Source organism: Gallus gallus, chromosome 24 (genome assembly GCF_016699485.2).
Source record: "Gallus gallus isolate bGalGal1 chromosome 24, bGalGal1.mat.broiler.GRCg7b, whole genome shotgun sequence".
Lineage (NCBI taxonomy): Eukaryota > Metazoa > Chordata > Aves > Galliformes > Phasianidae > Gallus > Gallus gallus.
The window spans coordinates 1,992,921-2,011,732 of NC_052555.1; the positions used below are offsets into that span (position 1 = coordinate 1,992,921).

Here is an 18,812-nt window from a genome sequence, read left to right on the forward strand (position 1 = left end):
GTGGAAAAAAGAGGGAGAGGATATTTATTTCCAGATGAGGTGTAAAAGCAGTGGAGAATCAATGAGTGGAACACGGAGCATCTCATGCATGTCACCGGTGTGTACACAGCCTGTGCTGCTGGCTGGGACCGGAGGGCACCCAATTTCTCCAGCCACAGTTAGAAGTGATGCAGCCTGCTCCTGGCTCACAGCACCGCAGTGCTTTGGTTACTTGCAGAGTTGCTCAGGGCTCTTGCAGCAGGTCTCGAGTGCCTGAAGCCAGGTGTGTCCTGTTGGTTGGTGCTCCAAACCCCATTTAGCTCGGCATCATCCAGCAGGCACTGGGACCATCATGGGCAGAATTGGATTCATCCTGTCTTCCCCCAGTCTGAACTTTGGGTGGAGCCCAGAGTTGGATTCTGTGATCCCTATGGATCCCTGGCAACTCGGGCTGAGATGCTCTGTGAAAGTATTGTGCATTGGGCTGCTGTGGGGTTGCTAAGGGTATATCATTACACTGACATGCATTGCATTTTTGGAGGCTGAATTGCTTGGGAAAGCAAAGCACCAGCACCCTGCTCCCTGCACCCTGCACCCTGCTCCCTGCAAGGATGTCAGCCTTGCAGCTGATGCAGTTCATCCAAGGTCCCTGCAAGGGTCGCAGTTGATGCAGTTCATCCAAGGCCATGCAATGCAGTGAGTTGCAAGCAGCATCCTTTCCAAGCAGGCCCTGTGCTGTGTACTGGACAAGTTTGCAAGCTGGGTGCAGGCATGCAGGTGTCCTTGTGGCTGCGGCTGTGCTGGGAGATGTGCTGCTGCTGCTCAGCTCCCCGCTCACCCCTCTGATAAGGTAATGAGATGCAAGGCTTTGGTGTGTTTGACAAGCTGCTGTCCTACAGCGAGCGAGCCGAGAGCGCTCAGAGGCTGGGAGAGGAGATTAATTAATGCTAAAAGACACAGTTTGATGTGGCAATGAAATTTCGATTATAATAATCTCTAATTATCTTGTAGCACAAGTGCCTCAGCTCTCCCAGGTGTCTTCCCCACTCTGAAATTGTTATTTGTTGGCATCAAAGGCAGAGAGGAGCCGGGGCAGGGGCTGCACATGGAAGGGGGCTCATTGCAGGGTGGGGATGTCTGCCTGTCCCCATTGGGGGGCACTCAGGTCCTCCACCCCAGGTCACCTTTATATCTGCTTGGTGTTATGCTAGGGAGGAGAAGCAGCTTGCTTTTGGAGGTGCTGCCCTTGCGATGGGATGGCTGTGCACTGCAGAGGTTTGCACGATGCTCCGTGGTGAGCAGGAAGCAAAAAAGCAATGGCCCACATTCCCTCTGTGGGCTGTTTGCAGTCGCAGTGTTGTTTGCAGATGAGCTCGGGGCCTCACCGGGTAAAAAGGGGACGCTTGGTGAATCCTATTTCACTTCACCAATGAGCTGAGAAACTATTGGATAATGGGTTATGAGTTGTAGATCTGTTTGATTGCATTGTTGCAAAGTGGGAATTGTTTTGCAACATAGATTCTTAATCACTGAGGCATCTATGATTGAATGCGTCGAAAATTGGTTGAAATTGAAAGTTAACTATACTGCAGACGGCTTATTCTTGTGTATAATTGAAAATAAATTCTAATAACTCTTCTCAAAAAGGGCTGCCAGGAGGAAATTTGTAACCTTGCCTTCTCCTCAGCCCCCTCCTCTTCCCCTCATTGCCTCTTTGCAGAGCTGCGAGGTCTCAGCAGTGCCTCCGTGCAGCCATCAGCCTGCAGGTGGGGGTTGTTGTGATGCGTGGGGATGGGGATGCTGGAAGGGACTGAGCTGGTGGTTGTGCAGGACTGCAGCGTGGGATTTGCTGCTGCTCGGGGTTTTGTTTGCCAGATATATCTCAGCATTCGGTAGCGTTCGTGGGATGGTGAATGGCAGAGAGGTCAGCTGCAACTCCTGCTCGTCTGTCGTAACTCAGGATCCAAGGGATGTCCTTTGGAATTAGAAATTGTCAAAATTAAGCCTGATAGAAGGGAATTTTATATCCCTAATAAAATTCTAGTGGGGACACGATTGCCCTGCGAGACCTCCTGCCACGAGTTGTTCTGGAGGCTGAAAGTGGAGCAGGAAATGACTGCTCCAGAGAATAACATCAATAACGTCTAAGCAGGTGATCTCGGAGGGCCTTTCCAACTCAAGTCGTTCTGTGACTCTGTGCTGTTACAGGGCATGCGGGTGAGCCTTTAGGAGTTGGTTTGAGGATAGATGGGAGCTGTGCTGTGCAGACTCAACGCTCATTCTTGAGTTTGAGCTCCATGCACAACGTCGTGATGCAAAAGGGCTAAGCCATGCCTCAGTGCATAAGCCCTGCGGTGGGGGTATGTGCCTCTCTGCTTTGTTCTGGGCACTTAGAGGGAACATTCATGCTTCCTGCAGTACTCAGGGCACGGCAATGGGTAAGTCAGCTCTTAGTGCATTATGTCACCGTTTGGGATGTCTGTCTACATGGAGCAGAGCTCGGCTGCCCCACACCTGGATGCCCACAGTGACCCCCTCCCCAGCTTCACGCTCCTTGCCCTCGGGGGCTCTTTGCTCCGTGCATCCCTCCGTGGTTGTGCTCCCTGTGCTCCAGCAATTTTCTGCTCTGAGAGCAGAAGGACCCCAGGTCCTGCCTCGCCGTTTTATGCAGACCACAGAGGTGAAAATGAAATGGTAGCCTGCTTTTTGCGAGCCTGTGGCCCTCTGCTGAGGGTTATCCTTCATGGGACGAGAGGTCAATTTTGTTTGACAAAGAGAAGGGGCTTTCATACATTTTCTTGCTGTGCTCGAGCTATTTTTGTCCCTTTCTCCACCCTCGTGATGGGATGAGGCAGTCCGTAAGGTGCTTTCATGGCCTCGTTTCAGAGAGGGCTTTGCACAAGTTGAAGGGATGGGTTATTATTAAGTACTTGCGATGCTAAAGATGCTTTGAAGCCACACCTGGGCTCATTGCAGATCTGAGCCGGACCACCGGAGAAGAGAGGGGCAGAGCAGTGCCCCGGGATGGGGAACAAAAGGTTTTTGTGCACCGACTCTCCTTTGCTGCTTGGGAAAAGCAGGTTGGGCTCTTCTCTGCCACTGAGAGAACTTTGGGCAACGCTGCCTCCCTTTGGAAGAGCTCCATGAGTTATATGGGAAATAATAGCTATTTAAAGCTGGGTTAACTGTGGAGCTCTTCATGAGTTCTGTATCGTCATTACTTAAAGTTATCGTCCAGATTTGACATTTGACATCTTTTGGGAGAGCTCCAGCAAGGAAATAAAGCGTGCGCTGGACTGCAACCCAAGCCGAGCTGAGCCATGCCTGAGCTTGTATTAGAAAAGTTGCACAAAATCAAGTGAATTGATTTTAAATCAATTTATTTAAAATAGTGCAAACTCGTAATACAGACAGAACTAGTTTAACCTTTGCTTAAATTGATTTTGCTTGCAACAGTAAATTACGGAGTGAGACGGAAGTGATTTAATGGAGGGTTAAGCCTGTTTGAGTGTGTCCTTTTGGGGGCCCTCCGCTGCTTTGCAGAGCAGGGACGGCCCAGTTATTGCGAGCAATTCGGAGAGCTGAGTTTTCTTCCTTGTTCTGCCACAGCTGTTGGCAGATCCCCATCTCTGGGCCTCAGTTTCTTACGTGTGAGTGGGAGAATTTGCTTGTTTTGTAGGAGCCTGGGATCCGAACCCAGCCACGCACAGCACATGGCAGCATCCGCCTCCCCCTGCCAGCTCCTCATTTCCCCCTTTGATTTCCGAGGAGCTGCTCAGAGAGCCGGGCTCAGGATTTTGGAAGTGAACGTGGTTTCCCCAATGCTGCAACAGCACAAACCCGGGGCTGGGAGCCGAGGAGCCTCAGTCCAACCCAACCCATGTTTTGCAGTGGGCAGTAAATTTGCCGTGTTGCTTGTCTGGAGCTGGTGTGATTTGAATGAATCAAATCCTGCTCAACTGCAGGAGGGGGAAAAATAGGGTCTAGATTGACGGAAGAAATGGAGTGGTGATAACTGTGTTTTAATCCAGTAGCTTAGGGCTTAGAGCAGTCGCCTGGTAATCAATCCTGCTTTTTGCCTGGGGAATGTGAACCTGCAGCTCCTGGGCACTGCTGAAGGGCGTTCACAGATGGGAGGTGCTCAGCTGCCCTCCTGCTGGCACGCTCTGCTTTGTATACAAATAGGTATTTATTAATTAGGAATCTGAGTGGCTCCTTCGTTCAGAGGTTAGGCTGCTCGCCGGGGAAGCTCTGGTCCCTATTCTCATTAAGCTTTAATTATACAAAGTAAAGTACCGTCAACAGGAGGGAGTGAGCCCCCTGAATGCTGGATGAGGGGCATTGGCTGGGAGGTGGCCGCAGCATCCAGCCCTGAGATGGGGGGCTGAGATGGTGCTGTGAGGGCTGAGGCTTTGCTTTGGGATTTTTCCACATCTCCACAGCCTCACAGAGCTGCTGCCACTCGTGGGTGTCTCTCAGCACCCTTTGCACGGTGGGGTTTTCTCCAGCCAAGCCAGGCACCGCTGCAGAGCTGAGGCTGCTGCTGACTTCCATACCCATCTGTGTGCATCCCAGGAGCCTATGCGTTTAGAGGGATAATTAGTAGCTGCCACAAAGGAAGCAGAGGGGCACTGAGCACTTCTGCTCAGATTTTACAACATCCCCTCCCCAGGAGGAAGGGATCTCCAGGTTTTCCACCAAGGCATCTCCATCCCCATTTTCCCAATGCCATAAGTAAGGCAAGGAGCAAGGTGGGGGCTTTCTGGCTGAGATACAACCACATCGCTCCATGTCTTGCTGCTGTGCTCAGCAATGTGCCTCCAGTTGGGGATTAGGATCAATTTCCTTTCCGAAAGAGCGATGCTGCACTGCACAGCTGCCCAGGGAGTGGGGGGTCACCATCCCTGGGGGTGTTCCATAGCCGTAGGGATGTGGCACTGAGGGATGTGGGCAGTGGGCACGGTGGGGTGAGGAGGGGATGGTTTTGGGGATCTCAGAGGTCTTTCCCAACCTGAATGCTTCTATGATTCTTCAGTTCCCACTGTATCCCTTCCAGCCTTGTATTCTGGAGGGAGGGCACGATGCTGGTCAGAGTGTGGCTGTGCAGGAGTGGGGCAGTCAGTCTGTCTGCTTCCATCTGTCTGTCTGTGGGCTTGGCCTCGCCGGAGGGAAGGGAGCTTTAATGAGTTCACAGTTTGGAAGTGCTCTCAACTCTTCAGGTGAAAGTTGCTCTCCGGGAGAAGTGCAAAGAGCGCTGATTTGCATTCTTATTGCTGGCAATATCCATAGGGAGAGAATGTCAGAACAGCTGTTATGTCAAATTACCTTCCTCCAGTAACAGGGGATTTTATCTGTCATCTCGTGGAGGGCAGAGGCACTTGCACCCCTTGGGGGAAGCCTGCTTCTGCATAGTTTTTGCATCCAGAGCTCGGTGGAATGGCTCAGCCTCAACCAGTACAGTGCCAAAGGAGCACAGGAAGGGGACAGGGATGGGGGCAGACAGCTCCTGTCCCATCACTTAGCTCCTATCCCATCACCCAGCTCCTGTCCCATCACCCAAGTCCTTCCCACCCTGGGCTATGGCAGCAGCTCGCTCCATCCTGCGCCATGCAGCCTTCATTGCAGGCTTTCCCTGTAATCACTTCTTAATTAACTCAAGCGACGGCTTTATTTCTCGGAGCCCATTTCCAAGGGCTTAATTTTATTTCTACACAAAATTAATATTTTACGTTTTCTGCTCGGAAGGAAGGCAGCATCCACGGGAGCAGAGCAAGTGGGGCCGTGTGCGCTGCCGTCTGTATTTTCCCAAGCAGCAGTCAATTGCCAGTGATCATTTGCAGGGAGGAAAAAATGGAAATAAAACCAGGCATGAATCAAGATCATTAAAAGGCTCCATCTGGACCAAATTAAGGATGGGTTATGTCAGAAGTTGGCCTTTCCTGGACTGTGCTGTGCCCATCGCAGCGGGGGCACGGAGCCTGGCCGTGGCAATCTCCATCTTTAGGTTTAGGTTTTGGGTTTGGGATTTAATGTGATGCAGGGCTGGGCTGCTGGGCTGCTTCAGTAGCAAATGTGCCATCATTTCTGGTTTTGCAGCTGGAGACCCCAGGCTGGGAGCAGAGCCTTGGTCCCACTGCAGCAGTGTGCCTCAGTTTCCCTTCCCATGAAGCCACACTGTCCCCTTCTGGGAACTGCTTTGATGCACACTGGGGCCATTAGAAGAGCGAGGAACCACTCTGTTGTCCATGTATGTGGCTGTAGACCGTTAACCCGCTGTCTCCAGGAACAGCCTGGAGTAAGTCTAAATGAAGTTGCATCTGAGGGGAATCTCTGCCTTCCCCTCCTGCTAATCCTGTGCATGTGGCTCAACCCTAAGCTGCTCAGTGGCATTAAGTTTCTAAATAAGCTCCGGATGGGACGAGGCCACAAATAGAGCTGGGTGCCCTCAGCCAGGTGACCCACAGGGCTCCAGAATAGCCAAGGGGGGGTTGGGCTGAATGCCCACAGCGCAGCATCTCTGTCTTGAAGCACTCTTTTAATGCAAGAACCTGATTTTTCTCCAAAAATAAAACCTACCTTGGGTGGGACGGCAAGGATGGCAGCGGGGTTGTGGTGCAAAATCTGGGAGAAGCATTGGCATCACCTGCATCACTGCAGGTGGTACCCAGGGATGGCAGCACCCAGGGCAGGGGTGTTAATATTGCATGGTATTAATTGTAATTACACATGTAAGCATTGATGCTTAACTCCTTGCTCGGGGCTGCCCATGCTCCATGCATGAGGAGCAGAGAGGCGATGCCAGCCTGGAGTTGAGGGTTGGAAGAGAGGCAGAGGGACGCTGGGAGATATTAAATCTCTGCAGTCATTCAGCGGCTCCATAATTCATAATCCTGAAACGCACAGGCTGATAATTGCCCTAATCACTGGAGAAACATGGCCAAAATGTACTGAAATAAGCCATAAAACTCATTACAAGATAACAAGATTCTATCTATTCTCAGAGGTCGCGTTAAAGCTCGGCGGGTCAGGGAGTTAATCACCTCCTCCAGTGGATGCAATACCGATCAGCACAGCTCGCTGCAGTACTGCTGTTGGGCACTGCATCCCAACCCATGGGAAGGGGTTTTTGGTTCAAACAGATCCGTGGGGCACGTACATTTTTGGGGAGGTTGGCAACTCATTTGCTTTGCATCCATCCGTCACTCTTGGGTTGGATCAGCTTTGCCCCAACCCATGTCCTGGCTGCGTTATGCCTATGGGGGACTGCAAGCATCATTGCTTAGAGGGCCAAAAACTCAGCCCCTGTCTGAGCAGTGTCCCTGGAAGGTTTCCCTGATCCAGAGGGGGGTTCTGCCTCTCCGCCGGATTCATGTGATGGATTCTGTGCCCACAGCTAATCCGTAATCCTTGGTAAATGCCGCTGATGAGTCAGTGCTCATTTAACATGAAATAGCCCTCCTGTGAAATCCATCTCCATGGATTTAGCAGAGCTGCTTGTTGACTAAATATTAATTGGTTATTAGAGGTACGGGTGAGGAGGGGGAGATGAGCTTTCCTGGGGCTGTGGCTCATTCTGCCTCCTTTGCACGTGCCCTTCTGTCCCCGTCCTGCTGTATGTTGGGCACTCAGTTCCTTCGATGCCTCAGCTCCCATTGCTCAGCTTGCAGTCCTGCACTGGTTTAGCTCAGCCTTCTTGCTTCCTGCTCATGGACTTAACATATATTAGCATAGTTTAGTTTTGTCCCTCTGCTCTGGGGCAGACGTGCAGGCTGCAGACCAAAGCACCACCTCTGCTAATGCAGAGTACTGAGAGTGAACCCAGCGCAGCATCCCAGGGTGATCTGCAGTAGTTTTTTTCATGCATCATTTTTCCAACAAGAAGTCAAATGAATGTTTTCGGCCTTTATTTTTTTTGCCTGTGTGGTTGCACGGGCTGAGTCCTGCTGGGTGACAGGAGCAACAGTTTAAAGCTGCCATGCATTTTTCTGTCCCCTAATCCTCCCCCCTGCGTCAGGAGGGATGGCAGGCAGCCCCGTGGCTCTGCAAATGAAGCTCCCCACAGGTGCAGGATGTGTTGCTTTGCCCGGCGTGAAAAATCAATAAATAAGCTTCCTGCAAAAAAAAAAAAGAAATAAATACAATGCATAGGAAACCCTGCTACAAAGCATGGAGAATGAGAGCATCTCCCCTGGCCGCGGGGCTCTGTCCCCACCTAGCGATGCTGCAGCACGGAGCTGCTGTGCGTGCAGGATGTGCTGCTGGTGTGCAGTGCTGCATCCTCACCCGGCGTGGTGCTGCTTTGTGGGGCTGGTTGCTCCCGTGCAATGGGAACACAGCACCCAGCCCAGCTGCAAGGAGGGAGGAGAGTTAAACCAGTCACGTTTACTACTTGCAAAGCAAAAGAGAGTCCTCATGAGTTGAAACTGCTGAGGAGAGCACCTGGTTTTATGGTGCTGCTATGAGGAGCAGACAGCAATTCGTTAAGGCTGGGCTGCACAGCAAGGAGGGCCCCCTCCAAGCAAATGTTGCCTGTTCTAAATGGGCAGCACTGACCTGTTCCAGTCTGGTGCTTTGCAATAAAAACCCACCGATGGCCATGAGCTCACGAGCACAGCAAATTGAGCCCATCTTAATCAGAAGGATTTCTTTTTTCCTTGCATGTGCCCTTGGTAGATGGCTGCAGGCTGCAGACTGATGCTCTGCTGAGGGATGAGAGCAAATTTCTCACTCCTCCTTGCAGCAGCTGAGGTTGTATGGGGTGCTTCTGCTCCCGTCTGGTTTATGACACATAGCTCGTGTGCTTTGGAAAGGTGGGCAGGGAGATGGATGGGTGTGATGAAACTGCACTGTAATGATAGCCATCACCTGGTGCTGAGGATTTCCCAGCAGCATCACCTGGTGGTGGGGGGCAGTGAGGTGAGCTCCTCCCTGCTGCCTGCCCACCCACCCACATCGGTCCCCCTTCAGCTGTTGTTGGGCTTCATGGCAGGTCCTGATGTCCCTCTGTGAGGTCCCCTCCCATGTATTCCCCAACTCCTTCCTTTGTAAAGGGGCAGCAGCCATGTGCATGTGTGTGTGTGTACATGCACGTGCCTGCCTTGCCAGGAGGAGGTGTGCACAACACACAGTGGAGCAAAGAACTGCAGTGAAGGGAGAAGTGGACTCGTGGGGATGTTTGAAAGTAGGGAGTCCTTTAAAAGGAGAGGGAAGACAAAGAGAGGAGCGGGAGGGAAATGTTGTTCAATTTCTGCCATTTCAAAGCTTTGAGCTGACCCGATTTCAAAGAACGCCTGTGTAATACTTTCCCTTTTTCTCCTGTTTTTTTCTCTCTATTCTATAGGTAAGTGGCATTCCGTTCTACTCATCCTTAAGGCAAAGTGGGGCTGTTTCTCTCACACGGGTTCTGAGCTGTGCAGCGGCGGCACCGGGACCAGCAGCAGCACAGGTAGGGCCAGCAGCCCCAGGGCCAACACAGCCCTCCATTGTGCCCAGTTTGGGGACAGCCTTTGGGAGAGCATCCGTGCTGTGGCAGCAGTGGGAGGTGCCGGTGGGTGGGAGATGGAGCTGTGGGTGTCACCGTGCTTCGGGTTCTGTGGGTGTCTGTGCAGGAATGGCATTGCTGGCAGCTGCTGGTAGGAGTGAGCTCATTCCTCTGGGCCCTTCCAGCTGTGCTTGCAGTGAGTGTGCTGACTTAGTCCAAAGATTTGGCCTGGTGTGGCAAACCTGAATTACAGCGGCGAGCGCTCTGGGCAGCGTCCAGGAACGGGCAGGGAAGAATTATTGTCTCCTGCCCTGTTTTGCTCTGCAGTGAGATATCTTCATAACTGCATGTATGTGAGCAGAGCAGGGGATTGCTGGGCTGCAGGGGATTGCTGGGCTGCAGGGAGTCCAGCAAGAGAGGAAAAAGTAACTGTAAACAACAGGAAAAGCACCCAAATGAGGAGCAGTGCGTCCTTTCCCTGCTGGCGTCCCCCCCACACGCACGCTTGTATTTGCAGAATAGAACAGAAAATAGAAAGTAAATGGCAGAAACGCTTTGCTCCAAGCAAACAGTGTTCCCTGTGCTTTGGGGGTGGCTGAGGATGAAGCTTTGCTTCTCTGTCCCAGTGAGTGGTGGTGACAGCGGTGCCCTGGGGGACCCGGGCTGGATGGGAACAGAGTGCAGCACCCCGAGGGGAGCTGAGCTGAGAGGCGAAACAGCATCCGAGGCAAATATTTGGACAGTCTCAAGGCTGTGTTGAAATGAAGCGTCAGCTGCTAATGGCCGATCCTGCAGGGAGCAGCAGGTCCTCCTGCAGTGCTCAGATTGGAGAGCGATGCGCGGGGGCTGCGCTGCAATGGGCGCAGGGAGCGCTCAGCTCCGGGCTCTGTGCTCAGAGCACTGCTTGGAAAAGCAGCCAGGTGAGCTGTAAGCTCCCTGCATCGCCAGCTGCTGCGTCCCTTTGCTGTGCTGTGGTGTCAGGAAGGTGCCACGTGCTTGGGCAGGGGCTGCACGGGGTGGGTTTGGGTGGTGCTGGATGGAGGTGTGCTGGTTTTAATGGGTGAGATGGGGTGTGTAGGTGGGCTGGGGATCCTGGCAGTGCAGACCCCAGCTGAAGCCTTCTTAGTGGCATCGCAGGAGTTAGGAGTTTGAGATCCCTCTGATCGCACTTGTCCTCCTGCCTCTCCCCTTCACACCCCTTTCTGATCTGCCTTGCAGAATCGCAGTGTTTACATCCCACAATTATTGTAATTACCTGTAGAAAGCATGGCCAAACCCTGTGTAAATCAGAGGGCATTTAACCCCTTCGGTGCCGAGCAGCCCAGGCAGCGGTGCCTCTGCTGAGTCTGCGCCCACCAACCTGGCTTTGCTGCATTCCCTGTGCTGAAAACCAGCACTGCGGGTGTTAATCTCCCCTTGCTCAGCCCCAGCCATGTCAGCATCTCCGCTGCAACAGGTCGTGCTCCTCCCTTCCCTTTCACCCCCTGGTTCTGGACAAACACCGACCCAGAAGGGAGAGAAAAGGAATTAAATTAACGAACACAATTTCTCCCTGTCATTGAACTCTGACTAATGAGTCTATTTCTGGGTAATAAGAAGGAGCAGGAAGTGACAAGGCACTGTAATGAATTAGTGGCCCAGAACCTCGTTAGTCAGAATAATCTTTCCATGAAAGATAAACGATGCAAACATTAATTATGGAGCTGCTGCGGAAATGCATTTTGTTATTTGGCATCCCGAGACATCTCTGCAAGTTATTGCTGGAGCGGGGTGAGGTGGAGAAAAAGAAGGAGGATTATAAAAAGGAGCAGAGGAAGCAGTGATGATCCGTAGCTGCACTGCAAGCATGTTTGATCACTGTGATGTGACGCAGTGGTGATTTCCTGGGGACACCCGGATGGATGGGCGCTCCTCCCTGCCTGCATGGCACAGTGCTGCCTGTAAGGATACCCCGTGGATGCAAAGAAATGCACCCTCCGGGGGTTAAAAAACCAGCTGGGAGCATTGGATGGACGATTTGCCTTTTGACACAGAGGTTTGGATGCTGAGATGAATGCTCTGTGCCCATAGCCTGGACACAGCTGCTTTCTGTAGGGGGTGGCTTAGGAGTGGGGCAGGCAGATGCCAGAGAGCCACAGCCGTGCCTCAGTTTCCCACAGCAGCAGCTGAACCCAGGCTGGGTTTCCCTGGGGAGGAAGGAAGGAGAACCACCTTAATCTCTATCTCATTAGAGGACAGGGAAAATCAATCCACCCCCACTCCACTTCCCATCTTCTGGCTGCTCCCACCTCCACCGTATCAGCGCAGCTTGTCCCAATTTTCCTCTTTGTTGTTTTTATTACTGATGTATTCAGGCAGCTGCTTGCACATTTCAAAGAGGCAGTGCAGGGAGGTGGCTCTCAGCACCGGCTCTGCCTTCCAGGTGCAATTACTTTGCAACACAACTTTATTTTGCACAGCGCCTCCCCTAGCAGGCAGCCTGGGAAGCGTCTGATGGGCTCTGGTTGTGGGGGGATCAGAGGGAAACTTCTGCACCAGCAGTGTGTGCATAAGCTTTTAATTCTGCAGTCGCAGCAGTGGCACCTTGGTACCCAAATACTGGGCTGCAGACACACCATGCAGCACTGTGCTTTAGTTTTGGTGCTCAGGGTGGGTTTATCCCAGCAGCAGATCATCGCCTGCATCTCAGTGAGTGTTGCCAGGGCTGTGTCAGTGTTCCTTGCAAACCTTTCTCTTGGCCTCCCTGGATGGGGGATCGGTGCTAATGGGAGGGCAGAGCAATGCATGCATTTCCAGGGGGCTGTGAGGGTGCAGCGTCTGCAGTGAGAAGGTGCTCAGAAAGTGCCATGCTGGGGCATTGCAAACACTTCATCGTGCTGCAGTTGCATTGCTTTGCTGTCTGCCTGCTTAGAGCCATCTGGGTCTCACAGCCTGCACTGCAGGTGGGGGGCTGCCCTTGGCCTCCCTGTGCACCTCCGTGCCCTGGAGAGGCTTCAGGCAAAGGTGAGGAGGGATTGAGGAGCGATCCTGGCTCTTCCCAACTGGTTTTGCTGAGCCCAATCACAGTGTAAAATGGTGTTGTGCTCCGTGTAATCATCGCTGTCATCACCGCTATTGTCTCAAGACGGGGAGAGAGAAAAGAACGAGCCCACATCTCATCATCTTAAACATTTTATTATTGTTTTCCATCAGTTGTTAGCTGGTCCCTAAGGTAAGGGAAGAGAGAAACAAGCTCAGCTGTGCTCACATGCATCACAGGGCTGTGGGATGTGAGGTTGGGAGAAGGAAAGTGCCCCAGCAGCTCTCCATGCGCCGGGTTGTTGTGTTTCTTCTGCATCTGCTGCTCTTCTGTGTGTTCAGAGTGCACGGGAAGGGATCAAACAGGATGGGCTCCTTTATGCTGCGATGTCCAAACCCAGCTGGGTGAAAGCAGCTGATGGGGAGTGAGAGGAGATGGTTCCAGAGCACGGCAATGGAGGTGGGAAGGGGGAGGAAGGGCAGCAGAGACCCTGCCACCAGCATGGCACGAGGAGCCATTGGGGTTCACAGAGCACTGGACCAAAAAATACTGAGGTTTCAGTTGCGCCTGATTTTGGAGAGGGGCTTCAAAACTGCGTTTTGCAAAATGCCTTTTGGAAGCAGCTGTCCTTGCATGGTCTGACACCCCCAGCACGGCATCCCCTGCTGTCCATCCCAGGATTTCTGTCCCCCCAGCATGGCTGATGCACCACGTGCAGAGCACAGCCCCCTGCAGATAACCGACTTGGGAAGCGCTTGGTGTAGGAGATTTGGGAAGAAACCCCCACCGAGAAACCCCAAAAGATGTGATTTTATGGCCTTGATACTCCTGACATCATTGGCAGTGACTACACACAGCTCAGGCTGCAGAACCACGACGTGGCAGCGCTGTGCTGTCCTCGCACGGCTCTGCAGGGTACTGCACTGCTGTGTGCAGAGCAGGGCTGCGTGCTGCGGGGCTGTGCTGAGGCAGCAGGGCAGCACGCTGCTTTCTCCCCGTTCTCATCCCATGTTGCATCTCCAGGCTGAAGCATCCTGAAAGGGGCGATGCTCTCAGTGCTGCCCCATAGCTGGGGACCGCCACGCCTGCAGCCCCCCCAGTGGCTCAGGGCACCTTGGCTGCAGCTGCCTGTCCCAGGTCCCTCTCTGCCATCTGTGCCAGGGTCGTTAAAAGTGTGAATTAGTGCTTGTCGTGCAGTGCTACTTAAAGGTAATGAAGTTTACTTGGCTGGGTAAATTACCAGCTCTCTTTAAATGGCCCTTTTTTTCCCTTCATTGCTATGCAGATGTATGCTAATGCGATGGTCTCCAAACACAACTTTGATGACCTTCTAATTTTTATTTATTTATTTACTTGACGAAGCAGTTTGGGCTGTAAGTGTAATTTAATTAGCGGTCCCATTTCAGAGGCTTTCCTGACAGCCAGCCCAGGGTCAGGGGAGGGCAATGGGGCTGCAGGGGTTTCCCAGGTGGGTGGTGGTGTCCAGCAGCCCTGGGGTGCTTTTAGGTAATCACCGTGCACTTCTGGGGCTCAGCAGTGCATTGCGTTGGTGAGGATGACCTGTGCATTGTGCAGAAGGAGGGCACTGTGTTGAATATGGGGAAGTTGGCACGTTGGCTGAGCTTGGCTCTATGGAACACGCAGAGCATCTCGTGCAGGCTGGGAGCACTGAGACCCTTGGCTGTTCCTCTGAATTGGTTACTTGGGTGTGCAGAGTGCTTTGGGATGGCAGCAGAGGCAGCGTCCCCTCCTGCTGGCCTCTCTGCAATGAATCACAGCCCAGCAGCACCGCCTGCAACGCCTCTGCTGATGGATTTGGAATTTCTCCCCTGCAAGGAAACGTGTGGCACAGCAGTAATGGGGCTGGCCTGGGAACCGAATGCCTGAGGGTTTGAGATTCACACCCCAAATCCCACATTCCCTCATGCTTTGTCCCACAGTGCTTTGCCCCTTTGCATTCCCAAGCCCCTCAGGCAGTGTGCCCTGATGTGGCAGCTCCAGCTGCTGCTGTCGAGGTTTGCATTTGTTTGTGGCAGACACCCCTGAGGTTCCCCAGCTCATCCACAGATGGGTGAGGAAACCCTCAAAAGGTGTTTGTCAGAAAAACATGCCCAGCTTTGTCCTCTGCGTGGTGCTTGGGTCCCTGAGCAGGGCTGCCCCCAGACCCACCATCAGTGTGATGTGCTCACTTCACAGATGCCGTGGCATGGGGAGAGTAAGGGCAATACCAATGGGAGGTCCTTGGGAAAAGCCAGGAGGAGCCCTCAGCAGGTGGGCTGGTGCCCAATAGGGGTGGGACGTGCCACCACAGCCCCTTGTCCCTTTAGCCTAGGGCCACGGGATCAGCCCATCAGCATCTCCATGGACAAAGCAGCTCAGAAGCCCCAAAGCAGCTGAGCAACTCAAGCACCTCTCTGCACAATGCAGGCAGGGAGCCCTGCAGGCTGCGTGCCTCTGCCAGCCCCTCTCCTCCCCCTGGTCCTCCCCCAGGGGCTGGGGGGCACGAGGCCATCTCAGTGCCCATCTGCTCCACTGCAGAGTAGGGCTGCTGGTATCAAGAAGGCAGCTCCAACTTTTATTGGCACCTTCATGTCCTCCGATTGACTGATAAACGGGCTCCTCGTTATGTTTTTGTGTTTTACTCAGCTTTTTAATTAGCCTAAGGGCCTCATTAGCGGCAGCAGCGGTGGCGGCTCTGTGATCAGCCTTGCCTGGCATCCAGCCTGCGTTGTGTCACAGGGGCTGGGCTCTGTGGGGTCACCTGGACCTCCCTGCAAGGAGATGCTGCTGCAGGTGCCCCCAGGGCCCCCTGATGCCACTTCTGACCCCTTGCTCTGCCCTTCTCCCATTGAGTCCCACCAGTCCCCTGCCCTGTGCTGAACCCCTTCCTCCCCTGATGGAGGTGGTGAGGTTCTCTCTGCCAAGAGGGGTCCCTCTGCCAGGACTCAGTTCTGCAGGGAAATGCTGCCAGATGCCACTGTCCCCAAGGCATGGGGACCCCGATGGGAGCACCCAGCTTTGCCGTGTTGCAGCCACATGAGGCACTGCTCCAGCTGGTGCCCCCTTGCTCTGCCTGTGCCATCAGGCAGCCAATTAGCAAGAAATTAATATTGTGATTAGCAAATATTATGATTTTCTATCTGAATCTGTAATAAGCTGATTATTCACTTGGAGCTGGTAGATGCCTCTGCCTTTTCCCTGTTTGGTGCTGGTGGGGGAGCATCAGTATCGCTGCCTGGATGTGGTCCTATCTGCCTGGCTGGGGGGTGGCACCCAGTCCTGTGGGGGTACCAACGCTGCATCCTCACCTCCCTGCCCAGGAACCTCTTCCCTAGGAGCACCCTGTTGGCAGTTCATCCTCCCAGCCCTGATGCCCCATGTAGATCCATCCCTGCAGCAGGCTTTGGGGCCAGCCGCTGGGATGCCCTTCTCCCATCTCACTGCAGGGATTAGGGGATGCTCCCCTGTCCCCAACTCACTGTGGGTTTTGCAGGGTGGAAGCAGGCAGGGCTCGCTGCAGGGCTGCAGCTTGTCAGCAGATGGCAATCCCCTCCTGCAGCACTGCACAGCAGCTCAGTGGCACTTGGGGGACTTTTGCACTCTGTCAGAGCCCAGCCTCCCCATGCAGCCCTGCAGCCCGCGGGCATCCTGCAGGGCTCAGCTCTGCTCCGTCACCTTCTGCCTTCCGTGGTTCCTGCTGCAGCTCGGTGTGGAGCTGGGGCTGGTTTTCTTGCTTGCTTTTTATTCTGACTAGCTCTCTTTTCTCATATTGATTGCAATGCTTCGTGATTTTAATGTTGGCGAATGTCCGGGCATGCTGGGGGTATCAAACTGTTCTCTGAAGGGTTGCTTTTCTTTTGCACAGTCTGCTGGGGAGGAGTATGCATCCTGAGCATCGTGCATGCAGGCATTTCAGCCTTCAAGAAGGCACTGGCAAACTTTCATCCTGAAGGTTCCCAGCATACTGATGATGGATGAAATAGATAATTTTCTCTGCGTTTTTAAAGCGATGCTTCCTGCCCTTTTTTGGCTGGGGAAACTGAGGCACCTGCAGGGTTTCCTCATGGTCGTGTGGGCATGGAGAGCAGGAGCAGCGTGTGGGGGGCTTTGGGGGCACAGCTTGTCTCCCCATACCTTGCACTGATCCTGTGCCTGCTCAGCCCCATCTGGGACCATTCATTGCCATTCTCTGTCCATGAGCAGGAGGTTTTCCTTAGAAATGACTCAAATACGAGGGTTTGTGGCTGATGTTAAGTGCTCATAAGGAGGACAACATGTCGATCTGAGCCGTTTTGGGGGCTGCATGGGCAAGCCAGCATCCCATCCCTGTTCCATCCATGGGAAGTTGCCCCTATTTCGGGCTGTTTCTCAGTGGAACAGAGTGCTGGGTGAGCATAGATGGCTTTCAGGTGGAGAGCTGAGCACTAGATGGCGAAAACGAGCCGTGGAGCAGCCCTCACCGCTGCTGCTCTCAACCCATCGTCCGTGCTGAAGACTTGGGTGGAAAGAGGAAAAAAAGAGGGAAAACAGAAAGGAGACAGGAACTCACCTCCCTCCCACCCCCCGAAAAGAAAAGAGAAGGAAATAAGTTAGGGTAAACAGGATTTGTGTGAGCGTGGTGTGATGCGGAGCTGCGCCTGTGGCCTTCAGCATCCTCCCTGCAGAGCATCCCACTGCTCCGCAATGCCAGCCCCAGCACATGAGCATCCCTGTAGCAGTGTTTGGGTGCTGTCTGCTCCTCTCCCCTCTCCTCCTGGCGCTCTCTGGGCTCCTGCACGGTGTGGGCAGAGTGTGCTCCTGCTGCCTGGCCATTAGTTTGCTTTGCTGTCGGAGCTGAAATCCCTCCTTATTCCAGCAGCTTCGCCACATGGGTGTTTATGACCCGTGCCTGAGGCAGATTCCCTCCTGCAGAGAGTTGGCTGAGGCTTTTGCAGCTGCTTTTCCTCCCACTGCCAAGTCTGGAAGGAGTTTGTTGCATGCTAACACATGGCAGTGCAGCCCGGTGGGGATGTCGGTCTGTCTGTCCTCCATCCGCCTTCACAATCTCCTCCTCCTCCCAAGTCCATCCCAGAGCACAGCAGGGCAGTGATGGCTGCTGGAGCAATGAGGGATGGCCGAGGGAACACAATGGGGACATGGGGGCTCCTATCCGGGCAGAGTCAGAGACATCAGCTCTGTAATCACTGGCAAAAAGGAGATTAAGAAGGGGCTTCACTGAGGGCTTACACATTGCTGGAGGGAGTTGAGCGGATTGATGCCACGAGGCTCTTTGAGCTGGTGTCAGATTAGAGGAACGAGTGGGCATCAATTTAAGCCAGGATGCTGCAAAGCAGGACACTGAAGGAATTTGGGTGAATATACATATATTTAAAATATTTTCCTACGTGCTGATTAGTTAATCTCTGTCATTGACTACCCAAGGCAGCAGTCGGAGTAATCAGTGCAAATGACTTCAAAATGAAGCCAAGCTGGTAATTAGGGATAACAAATGTCACGTCATGAAAGCGGTGGTTTGGCTCAGCGGTGGAGGAGCTCTGCAGAGGTGTTCCCTGTGTGCACCCATGGAGGAGATGGGGCCGTTTGGTGGCCCTGGGACAGATGGCACGAAGGGTCTTGGTGTGTTAGCCAGCTCTGCATGGCTGCTATCTCGGAGCTCACACTCTCTGACTGCCTTTTCTGGGTTGCTTGAAGAGTGCTAAGGTACCTTTATTGGAGAGGAAGCTGACCATAACCCAGAGAACAGCTGAGGCAAGGTAGCAGAATGCGATGATGACTTGGTGCTTGCCATCAGTATGGTTCAGAGTTAACATTTTCTGGTGTGAATGAGCAATAGGCTGTCTGCTGTGCTCAGCCCTGACCTGTGCAGACTGTGCTGCAACACAGAGCCGGTGCTGGCTGCTTTGGAGGGCCGGGCTGGTTTTGCATGTTTGTGATGTGCACAGCAGAGCCCTGATTTCAGCTGTTATCTTTGGGGCTCAACGGAGCAGTAATGACATCTGAAAGCTTGGGGTTTTGGAGTGACTGTTTTTACAAAGTCTCTTCTGGTGGTGTTTGAATTATGATTATTTTTTTGAAGTTGCTCTGTGAGTAATAAAATAAACTCAGGCCATGAAATTACAAGGAAAAAAAAGCCAACCCAGCAGCCGGACCCCTGCAAAGTGTCACCTTCACAGTGATGCAGAGCGTGGCACTGACACATCGCCCGTCGGGGTGACACACTGGCAGATGGCAATGTCTGCTGGGACAGAGCAAGTGAGAAAGCAGAGATCCTGCATCCTGCAGCCATGCACCCAGCAGTGGGGGCTGTGGATCTGCCTGCTGGGTCCGGTGCTG

At 53.2% G+C, this 18,812-nt stretch overlaps 1 protein-coding gene across 6 annotated transcripts in view; it reads left to right on the top strand.

The window, feature by feature from the left end:
- The window catches only part of NTM (neurotrimin), a 313,044-nt gene that overhangs the window by 141,862 nt on the left and 152,370 nt on the right, over positions 1-18,812 (top strand). For 2 of the 6 annotated variants that reach the window (XM_046903731.1, XM_046903730.1), the window contains exon 2: positions 9,320-9,424. The exons of the other annotated variants lie outside the window; for them this stretch is intronic. In XM_046903731.1, the coding sequence (XP_046759687.1) occupies positions 9,320-9,424 (105 nt within the window). The remainder of the gene's footprint in view (positions 1-9,319; positions 9,425-18,812) is intronic. 6 annotated transcript variants of the gene reach the window in all.